This window comes from Pelophylax lessonae (genome assembly GCF_965119305.1).
Source record: "Pelophylax lessonae genome assembly, chromosome: 4".
Classification (NCBI taxonomy): Eukaryota; Metazoa; Chordata; class Amphibia; order Anura; family Ranidae; genus Pelophylax; species Pelophylax lessonae.
In genome coordinates, this window is record NC_138771.1 from 12,352,340 (window position 1) to 12,366,588 (window position 14,249).

General features: G+C 50.0%; 1 protein-coding gene across 1 annotated transcript in view; it reads left to right on the forward strand.

The window, feature by feature from the left end:
* LOC309554518 (CTD small phosphatase-like protein 2-B) overlaps positions 1 to 7,657 on the forward strand; it is a gene marked incomplete at its 5' end in the record, with an annotated part of 41,971 nt that extends 34,314 nt beyond the window's left edge. Inside the window, 4 exons of the mRNA XM_082256268.1 lie at positions 1,102 to 1,215; positions 3,269 to 3,395; positions 5,588 to 5,683; positions 7,416 to 7,657. Of these exons, the coding sequence (XP_082112394.1) occupies positions 1,102 to 1,215; positions 3,269 to 3,395; positions 5,588 to 5,683; positions 7,416 to 7,481 (403 nt within the window). The 3' untranslated portion in view covers positions 7,482 to 7,657. The remainder of the gene's footprint in view (positions 1 to 1,101; positions 1,216 to 3,268; positions 3,396 to 5,587; positions 5,684 to 7,415) is intronic.
* Positions 7,658 to 14,249: the final 6,592 nt, after the last annotated feature.

The following is a 14,249-nucleotide window of genomic DNA, read 5'->3' on the forward strand; positions in this document are numbered from 1 at the left end:
AAGAAAATGGGTAAAATAAACATTTAAAGCTCCCCCTTCGCCCAGTGCTTACGTGCAAATGCAAACACATGTAAGTAACACGGTCATATGTAAACGGTGACCGCACCACACTTGTGAGGTTTTGCTGTGAACGTCAGAGCGAGAGCAATAATTCTAGAACCAGACCTCCTGTGTAACATTAATCTGGTACCCTGTGATTGTATCGCCCATGGAAGATTTTAAGTACCGTAGTTTGTCGCCATTCCACGGCTGGACGCAATTTTAAAGAGTGACATGTTCAGTATCTAGTTACACAGCCTAACATCTTTTATACACCAAATAACTGGGTATTATATTGTTGGTGTGAAATAAAATTAAAGCGGAGTTCCGGCCAAATTTTATTTTCATTTTTTATAAAAATACCCCTAGGACAGTCAGGGCTGGTGCATTTAAGCAGCGTTAGCCTCTGAACTGTCCCCTGCTTAGTGAACCTGTAAGAAGAAAAACTTACCTTGAAAATGTCTTGTCCAGCGCTGCCATCTGCGGTGTGGGCAGCTGAAGCCGGAGCGTCCCTCTTCGTGTTCCTCTTCCTGGATGTCTGTGTCCCAGAATGCCCTGCTCGTCACTTCCGGTGCAGGCGCGTCATCCCGCAGCTGGTTCTGCACATGCCCAGAAGCTGTTCTCATTCAGGGAATGATGCGCCTGCACCGGAAGTGATGAGGGACACCGGTGCAGGCGCATTGACTCCCAGGAGTCAATTCAAAGGAGGAAGTGACGTCGGGGGCCGTGGCCGCATAAGGAGGAAGTGGAAGGAAGGGAAGTTAATTTTCATTAAAAATAAGATAAGTGAAACAAAAAATAATTATCCAATTTTTTTTCAGGATGTTTTCATCTAACGGACGGTGTAAAGTTCAAAAATAGGGTGGAACTCCACTTTAATTCAAGTGTTAAGAAAACCACCACGTGGGATGTAAAAAATTGCAACCCCCATCATTTTATTCTATAGGGTCTCTGCTAAAAAAAAATATATATAATGTTTGAGAGTTCTAATTATTATTCTAGCAAGATAAAGGAGATTTTTACATGTATAAGAGAAGTGTCAGAATTGGCCGGGTATTGAAGTGGTTTTTCTATAATTGGTCTCTTCATTTTGCAGATAATCCTTTTTACGGCGTCAAAGAAAGTCTATGCAGACAAATTACTGAACATTTTGGATCCCAAGAAACGGCTAGTGAGGTATTACTGGTTCTCGTATATCTGCCGCTCTGAAGCCGTTTGTTGCTCCATATTCCGCTCTGCTCACCTCACCCCTCCTCTTCTCTTCTCCTCACCCTCCTCTTCTCTTCTCCTCACCCTCACCCCTCCTCTTCTCCTCACCCTCACCCCTCCTCTCCTCTTCTCCTCAACCCTCCTCTCTCTCCTCTTCTCCTCAACCCTCCTCTCTCTCCTCTTCTCCTCAACCCTCCTCTCTCTCCTCTTCTCCTCAACCCTCCTCTCTCTCCTCTTCTCCTCAACCCTCCTATCTCTCCTCTTCTCCTCAACCCTCCTCTCTCTCCTCTTCTCCTCAACCCTCCTCTCTCTCCTCTTCTCCTCAACCCTCCTCTCTCTCCTCTTCTCCTCACCCCTCCTCTCTCTCCTCTTCTCCTCACCCTCACCCCTTCTCTTCTCTCCTCTTCTCCTCACCCTCACCCCTTCTCTTCTCCTCACCCTCACTCCTCCTCTTCTCCTCACCCTCACTCCTCCTCTTCTCCTCACCCTCACTCCTCCTCTCTCTCCTCACCCTTCACCCCTCTTCTCCTCACCCCTCTTCTCCTCACCCCTCTTCTCCTCACCCCTCTTCTCCTCACCCCTCTTCTCCTCACCCCTCTTCTCCTCACCCCTCTTCTCCTCACCCCTCTTCTCCTCACCCCTCTTCTCCTCACCCCTCTTCTCCTCACCCCTCTTCTCCTCACCCCTCTTCTCCTCACCCCTCTTCTCTTCCTCTCTCTCCTCACCCTCACCTCACCCCTCACCCCTCTCTCTCTCCTCACCCCTCTCTCTCTCCTCACCCCTCTCTCTCTCCTCACCCCTCTCTCTCTCCTCACCCCTCTCTCTCTCCTCACCCCTCTTCTCCTCACCCTCACCCCTCTTCTCCTCACCCTCACTCCTCTTCTCCTCACCCTCACTCCTCTTCTCTTCTCCTCGCCCTCACTCCTCTTCTCTTCTCCTCGCCCTCACTCCTCTTCTCTTCTCCTCGCCCTCACTCCTCTTCTCTTCTCCTCGCCCTCACTCCTCTTCTCTTCTCCTCGCCCTCACTCCTCTTCTCTTCTCCTCGCCCTCACTCCTCTTCTCTTCTCCTCGCCCTCACTCCTCTTCTCTTCTCCTCGCCCTCACTCCTCTTCTCTTCTCCTCGCCCTCACTCCTCTTCTCTTCTCCTCGCCCTCACTCCTCTTCTCTTCTCCTCGCCCTCACTCCTCTTCTCTTCTCCTCGCCCTCACTCCTCTTCTCCTCGCCCTCACTCCTCTTCTCCTCACCCTCACTCCTCTTCTCCTCACCCTCACTCCTCTTCTTCTCACTCCTCTTCTTCTCACTCCTCTTCTTCTCACTCCTCTTCTCCTCACCCTCACTCCTCTTCTCCTCACCCTCACTCCTCTTCTCCTCACCCTCACTCCTCTTCTCCTCACCCTCACTCCTCTTCTCCTCACCCTCACTCCTCTTCTCCTCACCCTCACTCCTCTTCTCCTCACCCTCACTCCTCTTCTCCTCACCCTCACTCCTCTTCTCCTCACTCCTCTTCTCCTCACCCTCACTCCTCTTCTCCTCACTCCTCTTCTCCTCACCCTCACTCCTCTTCTCCTCACTCCTCTTCTCCTCACCCTCACTCCTCTTCTCCTCACCCTCACTCCTCTTCTCCTCACCCTCACTCCTCTTCTCCTCACCCTCACTCCTCTTCTCCTCACCCTCACTCCTCTTCTCCTCACCCTCACTCCTCTTCTCCTCACCCTCACTCCTCTTCTCCTCACCCTCACTCCTCTTCTCCTCACTCCTCTTCTCCTCACCCTCACTCCTCTTCTCCTCACCCTCACTCCTCTTCTCCTCACTCCTCTTCTCCTCACCCTCACTCCTCTTCTCCTCACCCTCACTCCTCTTCTCCTCTCTCTCTCTCTCTCTCTCTTCTCTCTCCTCTTCTCCCCACCCTCACTCCGCTCCTACTCTCCTTGTCTCACTCCTCTTCTCTCCTTGTCTCACGACTCTTGTTCTCTCCTTGTCGTCTTCTCTCCTTGTCTCACTCCTCTTCTTCTCTCCTTAGACACAGACTGTTCCGGGAGCACTGCGTATGTGTGCAAGGAAATTATATTAAAGATCTAAATATCCTGGGGAGGGATCTTTCTAAAACAATCATCATTGATAACTCACCACAAGCCTTTGCATACCAGGTGAGGAAAAAAAAATGTTTAAATGTTTACAGCTCTTAATACTGTTCTTCTTCTATGTGTTTTTACATTACTTGTATGAAATCCTTTTTTATATTTAATCCAAATTTGATTACAGAAATAAATGATTAAAGAATCCAACAGTAGTTTTGACTGCCTCACTACTAGATGGCACCCCCCCCCCCCCTCATTCAGCTGTGTGACAATGATTAGCAAGTGATCACTTTAACCTAGGCCAGGGGTATTACACTGAAATTTAAGGTCTGGTCAGTAAAACTTTCTTCTAGCAGAAACCCAAATCGCATGTTTGTACTATGACTCAAATCCAATTATATAGTCATTTTATGTCTAATAGAAAATAAGCAATGTACAATTTTCCACAGCATTTCAATAATAATTGTCAGTTTAAAGGGTATCCCCACAAGAATGCCCCCTTTGCGTTAGGGGGTTTCTGTCAGTGCTGCTCCTTTGCGTTGAGCTTTCCCGTCGGTGCCGGCCCCCACCTTGCGTTGGGCATTCCCGTGGGTGACGCCCCCCCCCCCCCCCCTGCTTCGAGCATTCCCGATGCTGCTGCCTCCCCCCATCCCCCCCTTGCGTTGGGCGTTCCCGTCAGAGTGGGCCCCCCCTTGCGTTGGGCGTTCCCGTCAGAGTGGGCCCCCCCTTGCGTTGGGCGTTCCCGTCAGAGTGGGCCCCCCCCTGTGTTGGGCGTTCCCGTCAGAGTGGGCCCCCCCCCTTGCGTTGGGCGTTCCCGTCAGAGTGGGCCCCCCCCTGTGTTGGGCGTTCCCGTCAGAGTGGGCCCCCTCCCTTGCGTTGGGCGTTCCCGTCAGAGTGGGCCCCCCCCTTGCGTTGGGCGTTCCCGTCAGAGTGGGCCCCCCCCTTGCGTTGGGCGTTCCCGTCAGAGTGGGCCCCCCCCTTGCGTTGGGCGTTCCCGTCAGAGTGGGCCCCCCCCCCTTGCGTTGGGCGTTCCCGTCAGAGTGGGCCCCCCCCTTGCGTTGGGCGTTCCCGTCAGAGTGGGCCCCCCCCTTGCGTTGGGCGTTCCCGTCAGAGTGGGCCCCCCCCTTGCGTTGGGCGTTCCCGTCAGAGTGGGCCCCCCCCTTGCGTTGGGCGTTCCCGTCAGAGTGGGCCCCCCCCTTGCGTTGGGCGTTCCCGTCAGAGTGGGCCCCCCCCTTGCGTTGGGCGTTCCCGTCAGAGTGGGCCCCCCCCTTGCGTTGGGCGTTCCCGTCAGAGTGGGCCCCCCCTTGCGTTGGGCGTTCCCGTCAGAGTGGGCCCCCCCTTGCGTTGGGCGTTCCCGTCAGAGTGGGCCCCCCCTTGCGTTGGGCGTTCCCGTCAGAGTGGGCCCCCCCTTGCGTTGGGCGTTCCCGTCAGAGTGGGCCCCCCCCCTTGCGTTGGGCGTTCCCGACAGAGTGGGCCCCCCCCCCTGTGTTGGGCGTTCCCGTCAGAGTGGGCCCCCCCCCCCTTTGCTTTGGGCGTTCCCGTCAGAGTGGGCCCCCCCCCCCCTCCTTTGCGTTGGGCGTTCCCGTCAGAGTGCCCCCTAACCTCCCCCCCCTTTGCGTTGGGCGTTCCCCCTAATTTTCACAGCATTAGTCGGTTTAAATGGTGTCCCCATATGAATGCCCCCTTGCAATAGGGAATTCCCATCAGAGTGCTGCTCCTTTGCGTTGGGCGTTCCCATCAGTGCTGCTCCTTTGTGCGTTCCCGTGAGAGTGCCCCCCCTACTTTTGCATTGGACATTCCCGTTGGAGTGGCCCCACCTTTGCTTTGGGCGTTCCCGTCAGAGTGCTTCTCCTTTGGGTTGGGCGTTCCCGTCAGAGTAAAACCCCCCGCTCCTGTGCGTTCCCGACGGGCGTTCGCTTCAGTGGCCCCCCCCTTTGCATTGAGCGTTGCCATCGGTGCAAGCCTTCCCCCTTGCGTTGGGCGTTCCTGACGTTCACATCAGAAATCCAGGCAGCCTGCAAGTTCTGCCTAGACAGTGCTCCGCCATTTCAGCAGTGCAGCCTTGCTGATCACATGACCCATTGCAGTACCAGGATCGACTTTTCCGTTCATGAAGGTTTTTGAGCTGCTAGTGGAATTGTTGTTCTTCTTGTTGTGTTCCAGGATTTGCTAAATTGAGAGAAAACAAACCAACATGGCCGCGTCTAGCTGTCCATCCTTAGAACAATGGAAGCAGAAAAATAATTATTTTTTTCTTTCAGCTTTCAAACGGAATTCCAATTGAGAGCTGGTTTATGGATAAAAACGACAAGGAGCTGCTGAAGCTTGTTCCGTTCCTGGAGAAGCTTGTAGAACTGGTGAGTCTGGTCTGTGCTAAGGAAAGAGATGCAAACCTGTCTTCAGTCTTAGGCCGGCCACACATGGATGGAAATGCTTCCGGTTCAGCAGCCGAATTTCAGTCCATGTAAGGGGGCAGGAAGGTTGTACAGAAGCCGATCTGCTGATGAACATTTGTGCGTACTGCGAGTGCTGCGCACTGATGGACGAGGGGTATTAATAATGGCACAATGGTAAATGACGGTAACATGGATGAATGGGATGGATTAAACTTGCTCCCACCTCCTCCCTCCCCCCACATGGTTTTTACTCTTGCTTTGTTACCAATATGGATTTGACAAAGAAGCTGTAGCTTTGAAACGTATTATCCCATTGGACTAGCAGAGTATGAAGGGCCTCTAATGAATTTGGCTGTACATCAAGATTAACCACTTGCCGACCGCCGCACGACTATTTACGTCGGCAGTCAGCCCCTCACAGGCAGAGTAACGTAGGGCTACGTCGCTAGCCTGTGAGGGTCTAGGGAGCGAGCGCGCGCCGCCAGAGGCGCGCGCCCGTGTGGTCACGGACCCCCCCCGCGTGTTTGACCGGCGTACCCGATGTCCACCGGTCACTCGCGATCGTCGGGTGGAGAGGGAGAAAGGCAGGCGGCTAATGTAAACAAGCCGCCTGTCATTTTCCCCTGTGTAGGAATGGTGATCATACGGTTCTACTACGCGGAACATGCAGCCTTCTGACCATACAGGGTTAATGTTAATGTAGGGCAGTACTGCAGCCTTCTGATTGTACCATACAGGGTTAATGTAGGGAAGTAGTGCAGCCTTCTGATTGTACCATACAGGCCAGGGTTAATGTAGGGAACTGGGAAGTATCACAGGTTAAGAAGACAGTGTGGTGGAAGGCAGAGAAGTCGGGACTCACAGTGAGTAGAAGAACACAGCCTGACATCCGTCCCCTGACATGTTCAGTCTGCCCTGCAGCTAGTTCTCCTCACTGTGAGCAGGGCACCGTGAGCAGCAGCACAGCGAACCAATCACGTTGTGAGCAGCGGCACAGCGAACCAATCACGTCGTGAGCAGCGGCACAGTGGACCAATCACGTCGTGAGCAGCGGCACAGCGGACCAATCACGTCGTGAGCAGCGGCACAGCGGACCAATCACGCAGTGAGCAGCGGCACAGCGATCCAATCACGCAGTGAGCAGCGGCACAGCGGACCAATCACGTCGTGAGCAGCGGCACAGCGGACCAATCACGCAGTGAGCAGCGGCACAGCGAACCAATCACGCAGTGAGCAGCGGCATAGCGAACCAATCACGTGTGCAGGCACGCGTGATTGGTTCGCTGTGCCGTTGCTCACGGCACGCTGCTCACCGCTCAGTCAGGAGAACTAGCTGCAGGGCAGACTGAACATGTCAGGGGACGGATGTCAGGCTGTGTTCTTCTACTCACTGAGTCCCGACTTCTCTGCCTTCCACACTGTCTTCCATCGCATGTTTCGGCGATGTGACTGTCGCACACTCTCACAGCACGATGTCGATGTGAAAATCGAATATCGTTCAGCCCTAGCAGGGACTACTTTGAAGTCGCACAGATATGACCGCTACTTATTGTAAATCATGGGGGTACGACTTGTCGTGTGACTTTGCAGTCCCAAGTCTCAGGACAACATCGCACAAGTGTGAAAGGGGCCTTAGTGTAAGTTCTTACCTTTTTTCTCCACATGCCTTTAAGGTTTATTATTCTTTTTACAGAATGAGGATGTGCGGCCCCACATCAGAGACAGATTTCGCTTGCATGACTGTTTGCCCCCAGACTAGAAAAGGACAGCGGTCACCTGCAGGAGCCCCCCGGACTACAGGGGACATGAATGAAATGCCTGCAGGGAGTGGAGCTGCGAAGAAGGAAGGACTGAAGCATACATGTACACAACCATTTGCCATAACTGCTGAAGGCATTTCTTTACTTTGCTGTCTGAAAAAAAAAAAATCTATATATATATATGAAAAAAAAAAAGGAACGGTTTCACCGTGACGTGTTGTGACTGGTTTGGTGGCACATCACTGGGCAGCTCGGCCTCCTCCCAGGAATTTGTAAAGTCTCCAAGAGAAATCTCCACTGTCTGAGCTGCAGGTTGCATCCTATATCCGTGTCATGGTGCGCACCCGGTGTGAGCTTCTCTCCGGTATCGGATTGGAACCTCCTACACATTGATCCTTATTAGTGTAGAAGTATACATTATCCATTCCTTGTATTTCAGTCGCTTCAATCTGTTCTAGTAGCCACATTTTACTTTTTATTTTGTATGATATATTTGGCTGTTCCTTTTCCTCTTGCTTGCATAATGTGTTTTTTTTATTTTATTTTTATTTTTTTCATCAAAGAGAAAATCAATTCTTATGGTTCAGTCCATGTAAGCTCCATTTTAGAAATACACATATATCTTTTATATCTTATCTGTAATAATCTATTCTAGTATTTTTATTTTTTTTTAAAGACCTGAAGCTTTTAAAAAGCAAAGTAAAGAGTGTGAGAAGAATGGAGACGTGTACAGAGCAGGGGTGTGGTACCTGGCTTCAGAAAAGAGGGGGGGGGGGGGTCTAACAAGCAGGATTCAGTTCTCACATTCTCCCCCCTCTGCCTGTCAGGACATGGCAAACCACACTACCATACACACATACACCATCATATATATAATATATATTTACTCACACATATGCACACACATAGCCTTCCCCTTGTCCTGCCCATTCACAGCTCTGGTACCATCGCAGCTAATGAGAAGGGTGGCTATTTTTTTGTATGAGATGCTCCTCTGTCCCTGCAGGTAGGTAGGACCGGAGGGCTGAGTACAGGAGGCACCAATTTTTTATTTTTTTTTCCAGTGGGTGTATTTTGTAAATGTTTCAGCCATGCACTCACTGCGACAAGGGCTTGTATTCATGAATTCTCTTTACTGTGCCTGGCTCTGCCGGAGTGTCTAAGCGGCTCCTGTGTACAGTATGCACAAGTATCTGCTATGCAGACAGATGGCTCTCTATAGAGAACTCGAGTGTCGTTGCACGAAAGACACTTGGACAATTGACGAGTGCTTTTTGTAGTATTTTAGGTCAGTCTATTTGGTCTCCCAAGAAGTGTCAGTGCAATTTTTGACACTTGCATTCCCGGTAGAGAACAGTGGTCTGTAGAGCAGACGCACAACACCCGAGGGTGCACACAGCTAAGACCACTCGTGAGTACAAGTCCTAAAGGCCCCGTGCACACGGGCAACTGAGGGCATCGTACAAGACACAGTTTGGTTCATCATTGTCGGTGGTTAGTTTGCACACGTCTATGGGGAACATACACAGGCTTGCACTTTGGCAAACACATGGGGGGTTATTTACTAAAACTGGAGCGTGCAAAATTTGGTGCAGCTCTGCATAGAAATCAGTCGGCTTCCAAGTTTTGTTGCCGAAGCGTAACTGAACAAGCTGAAACTAGAATCTGGTGCAGCTATGCATGGTAGCAAATCAGCTTCTGAGTGCACCAGTTTTAGCTAATCTCTTCCGTGGTCTTTTTTTGTGCACTTTTTGTCTTTACTAAAGTGTGTTGTGCCGGGCCCTGCTCTGTGCATGTGTAACTACCATTGGTTACCATGGAAGGGAGCATTGGCTATCCTTCCAGTGCCCTGCACTGTGCATGTGTAACTACCAGTGTTTACCATGGAAGGGAGCAATGACTCCCCTTCCGGTGCCCTGCACTGTGCATGTGTGACTATCGTTGTTTACCATAGAAGGGAGCAATGGCTCCCCTTCCGGTGCCCTGCACTGTGCATTTTTTAACTATCGGTGTTTACCATGGGCGGGAGCAATGGCTATCCTTCCGGGGTCCTGCTCTGTGCATGTGTAACTACGGTGTTTACCATGGGCAGGAGCAATGGCACAGTGCAGGGCACCAGAAGGGGAGCATGTGTAACTAAAGGTGTTTACCATGGGCGGGAGCAATGGCTATCCTTCTGGTGCCCTGCACTGTGCATGTGTAACTATCGGTGTTTACCATGGGTGGGGAGCAATGGCTCCCCTTCCAGTGCCCTGCACTGTGCATGTGTAACTATTGGTGTTTACCATGGGCGGGAGCAATGGTTCTTCTTCCAGTGTCGGTGCCCTGCACTGTACATGTGTAACTACCATTGATTACCATGGAAGGGAGCAATGGCTATCCTTCCAGTGCCCTGCACTGTGCATGTGTAACTACCGGTGTTTACCATGGGCGGGAGCAATGGCTATCATTCCGGTGCCCTGAACTGTACATGTGTAACTACAGTCTTTACAATGGGCGGGAGCAATGGCACAGTGCAGGGCACCGGAAGGGGAGCATGTGTAACTGTCGGTGTTTACCATGGGCGGGAGCAATGGCTATCCTTCTGGTGCCCTGCACTGTACATGTGTAACTATCAGTGTTTACCATGGGTGGGGAGCAATGGCTCCCCTTCCAGTGCCCTGCACTCTACATGTGTAACTACCATTGATTACCATGGAAGGGAGCAATGGCTATCCTTCCGGTGCCCTGCACTGTGCATGTGTAACTACCATTGATTACCATGGGTGGGGAGCAATGGCTCCCCTTCCAGTGCCCTGCACTCTACATGTGTAACTACCATTGGTTACCATGGAAGGGAGCAACGGCTATCCTTCCAGTGCCCTGCACTGTGCATGTGTAACTACCATTGATTACCATGGGTGGGGAGCAATGGCTCCCCTTCCAGTGCCCTGCACTCTACATGTGTAACTACCATTGGTTACCATGGAAGGGAGCAATGGCTATCCTTCTGGTGCCCTGCACTGTGCATGTGTAACTATCAGTGTTTACCATGGACGTGCGCAATGGCTCCCCTTCCGGAGCTGAAATCCATCAAACATGATGCACATCTGTGTCGATGCACTTGGATGCCTGTGTGTGCGGGGCCTTAAAGCTCAGCTGCTAGTGAGATTTTTCAGTCCTATGGTAGCATGAGATTAAGGCCTCCTTCTCAAGGGCAATACTAAAGAATACGCCCCTGTGGGGGCCATGTTTGCCTGCACAGGGATCTGCACATGTTCCTTGCATCCCCATGCAGGCACTCCCATTCATGTCAATTGGGATGTAGCGGCTGCATGGACACAGCTGTTGCTCCTAATTTGACAGCCATGTGGGTACACGGCCCTGAATGCACACTGACTGCATTCAAGGGCCATGCAGCCGCTGTTTCCCAGTTGACATGAATAAGACTGCCTGCATCAGATGGGATGCAGCGACTGCATGGACACAGCCGATGCTCCCAATTTGACAGCCATGAGGGTGCACGGCCCTGTACGCACACTGACTGCATTCAGGGCCTTGCAGCCACATGGCTGTCAAATTGGGATCAGCAGCTGTCTGTGTAGCCGCTATGTTCCAGTTAAGATGAATGAGACTGTCTGCATCAGATGGGACGCAGCGGCTGCATGGACATGGCTGTTTCTCCCAGTTTGATAGCCATGAGGGTGCACGGCCCTGTGCGCACACTGACTGCATTCAGGGCCTTGCAGCCACATGGCTGTCCAATTGGAATAAGCAGCTTTGTCTGTGCTGCTGCTGTGTTTCAGTTGGGATGAATGAGGCTGCCAGCATCAGATTGGATGCAGTGGCTGCATGGACATGGCTGTTGCTCCCAATTTGACAGTATTATGGGTTCACGGTCCTGAATGCACAATGACTGCATCCAGGGCCATGCAGCCACATGGCTGAAAGTTTGGGAGCAGCCGCTGTGTCCCAGTTGTCATGAATGAGACTTCCTGCATCAGATGGGACGCAGCAGCTGCATGGACATGGCTGTTGCTCCCAATTTGACAGTATTATGGGTGCATGGCCCTGAATGCACAATGACTGCATTCAGAGCCATGCAGCCACATGGCTGAAAGTTTGGGAGCAGCCGCTGTGTCCCAGTTATCATGAATGAGACTTCCTGCATCAGATGGGATTCAGTGGCTGATCCCAATTTGACAGCCATGCAGATGCATGGCCCTGAACCCACACAGACTACATTTGGGGCCTTGCAGCCCCATGGATTTTAAATTGTGAGCAGCAGCTGTGTCCATGCAGCCGCTGCGTCCCATCTGATGCAGGCAGTCTCATTCATGTCAACTGGGACACAGCGGCTGCTCCAAAACTGATAGCCATGCGGATGCACGGCCCTGAACGCACATGGACTGCATTCAGGGCCTTGCAGCCACACCGCTGTCAAATTGGAATCAGCAGCATATCTGTGTTCCAGTTGGGATGAATGAGGCTGCCAGCTGCAGATGGGACGCAGCGGCTGCATGGACATGGCTGTTGCTCCCAATTTGACAGTATTATGGGTGCACGGCCCTGAATGCACGATGACTGCATTCATGGCCATGCAGCCACATGGCTGTCAGCTTGAAGGCAGGTGCTGTGTCCCGATTGACACGAAGGAGACTTCCAGCTTAAGATAAGATGCAGCAGACACAGCCGCTGCTCCCAATTTGACAGCCATGTGAGTGCATGGCCCCACACTGACAGCATTCAGGGCCGTGCAGTGCATGGCTGTCAAATTGGGAGCAGCGGCTGTGACCCAATTGGCATGAATGAGACTTCCAGGTGTTCCTTGCATCCCAATGCAGGCAAACACTGCCCCCTCATGGTTGTACGCAGTAGTACGCCCGTGTGAACGAGGCCTCGCCCTTTGTGAACAGTTTGATTGATTTTAATGTGTCACAAATTAGGTTATTTGTCAGCAAAGGGTCAGACTCTTGTCACCAAGTGATCATAAGTCTCGTGTATGTCTGAGCCTGAAGACAGAAGAGATGGCACTTTTTTTCTTTCTTTTTTTTTATTTTATTTTTTAAAGAGGTTTGTATTTTGTAAGCTTGTTCAGAGAGTACAGTATTGGAAATTTAAATCAAACAAAAAAAAAAACACAAAAAAAAAAGCTCTACAGAGGAGGCTGTTCATCCTTTTTGTTCCTATGTATATTACCTGTTTAACTGTATGCCATTTATTGTATAAATTTACACATGGTTTCATTTTCAAGGTACTCCTTAAAGTAAGGAGTTTTTTTAGTAAGTTTTTAGGAAAACATTTAATTTTTGTATTTTTGATTTTAAAGGAAAAAAAAAGCATGAGTTCTGTCATATTTTCAGTGTATTAATGAAGATTTTAACCTTTCCTTCGGGTGGCTCTTTTATTCCAAACCTTTGTGTGTGTTTTCTTTTTATTTTTCGACCTTTAAATTGATTTGCACAACCTGCTGAGCGAATGGACATTTTCAGCACGAGGGAATCAAGGGATTAAATATTGGCTGGAATTTTTTTTATACCCCTTTCTTTTAATCTCAATACAGACTTTTGTATATAGACGCAAGGTATTTTGCATACAGGTTTTTCTCAGCCAACCTAAAACTGTCCGGTTTCTGGAAATAAAGATCAAAATTTTTATTTTTTTTAATATATATATAAATTTTTTTTATAAATGATTCTACACTTATTGCTCTGCCCTGCACTGTTTACGCTGCTGAATTATGGATCCATTTTAAATTTACCACCATTGCAGGACATTATAGGAAATACAATATATAAGAAGAGTGCAGTGCTATAAATCCAATAAAAAATTGTGAGTGATGAACATTAAAAAAAAGTTTCTAGATATGTGAAATTAATCCATTAAAAGATAAGTCCACCCTAAAACTTAAAGTGGAGTTCCGGCCTCAAATACCTTTTTTTAACTAAAAATACCCCTATAATACTAATCCATCGCCCTTTACAGAACCGCTATTCTCATACTTACAAGATGTACAGTATTGGATTTTAGCCAAAAATCTTACTTTTAAAAACGTTCTCTGGGCGTGGCCATCTTGGATGTGGGCATCTGAAGCCGCAGTGTAATCTGCTGTCCTTCTTCCTGATTCCAGGGAGTGTTCTGGGAGTATTTCCTGATTCCAGCCTCCTGGGAGTGATGACAAACAGCTCCCAGGATGCAATGCAAAGGCAGAAGTGATGTCGGTGGCTGTGGCCACAGAGGGGGGAGAAGGAGGAAGTACAATCAAAAATGCCCTGAAAATAAGGTTGGGGACCCCTGAAAAAAATTTTAGAATGCCCAATTGTTGATCATCATAGCGAGCACTACAGGAATCACTAAAGTTGCAAAATAGGCTGGAACTCCGCTTTAAATCCCTGCATCTATAGATCTCCACGTTTAAAGGATAAGTCCACCCTAAAACTTAAAGCGGAGTTCCGGCCTCAAACATTTTTTAGATAAAAAATACTGCCCAAATAGTGATCCTTAGCCCTTAATATATCCGCTAATCCCGTAGATAATAGTTTTATATGTTTTGATTTATCAGAAATTCTTACTTTTAAAATCCTTTGCTGAGTGCGGCCATCTTTGCTGGGGTTATACGAAGCCGCAGTGTATAGATGTCTTGCCTTCTTCCTGGTTGTGTATGCAGCGCAAAATCTCGCACATGCGCAGTACTATGCGATCGGTTTCCATATCATCGCATCATTTCCTTTTTGCAAATAACGTGATGAGAGGAGCGGCCAGCCGCCAACGTCACTGCCCATTGCCTT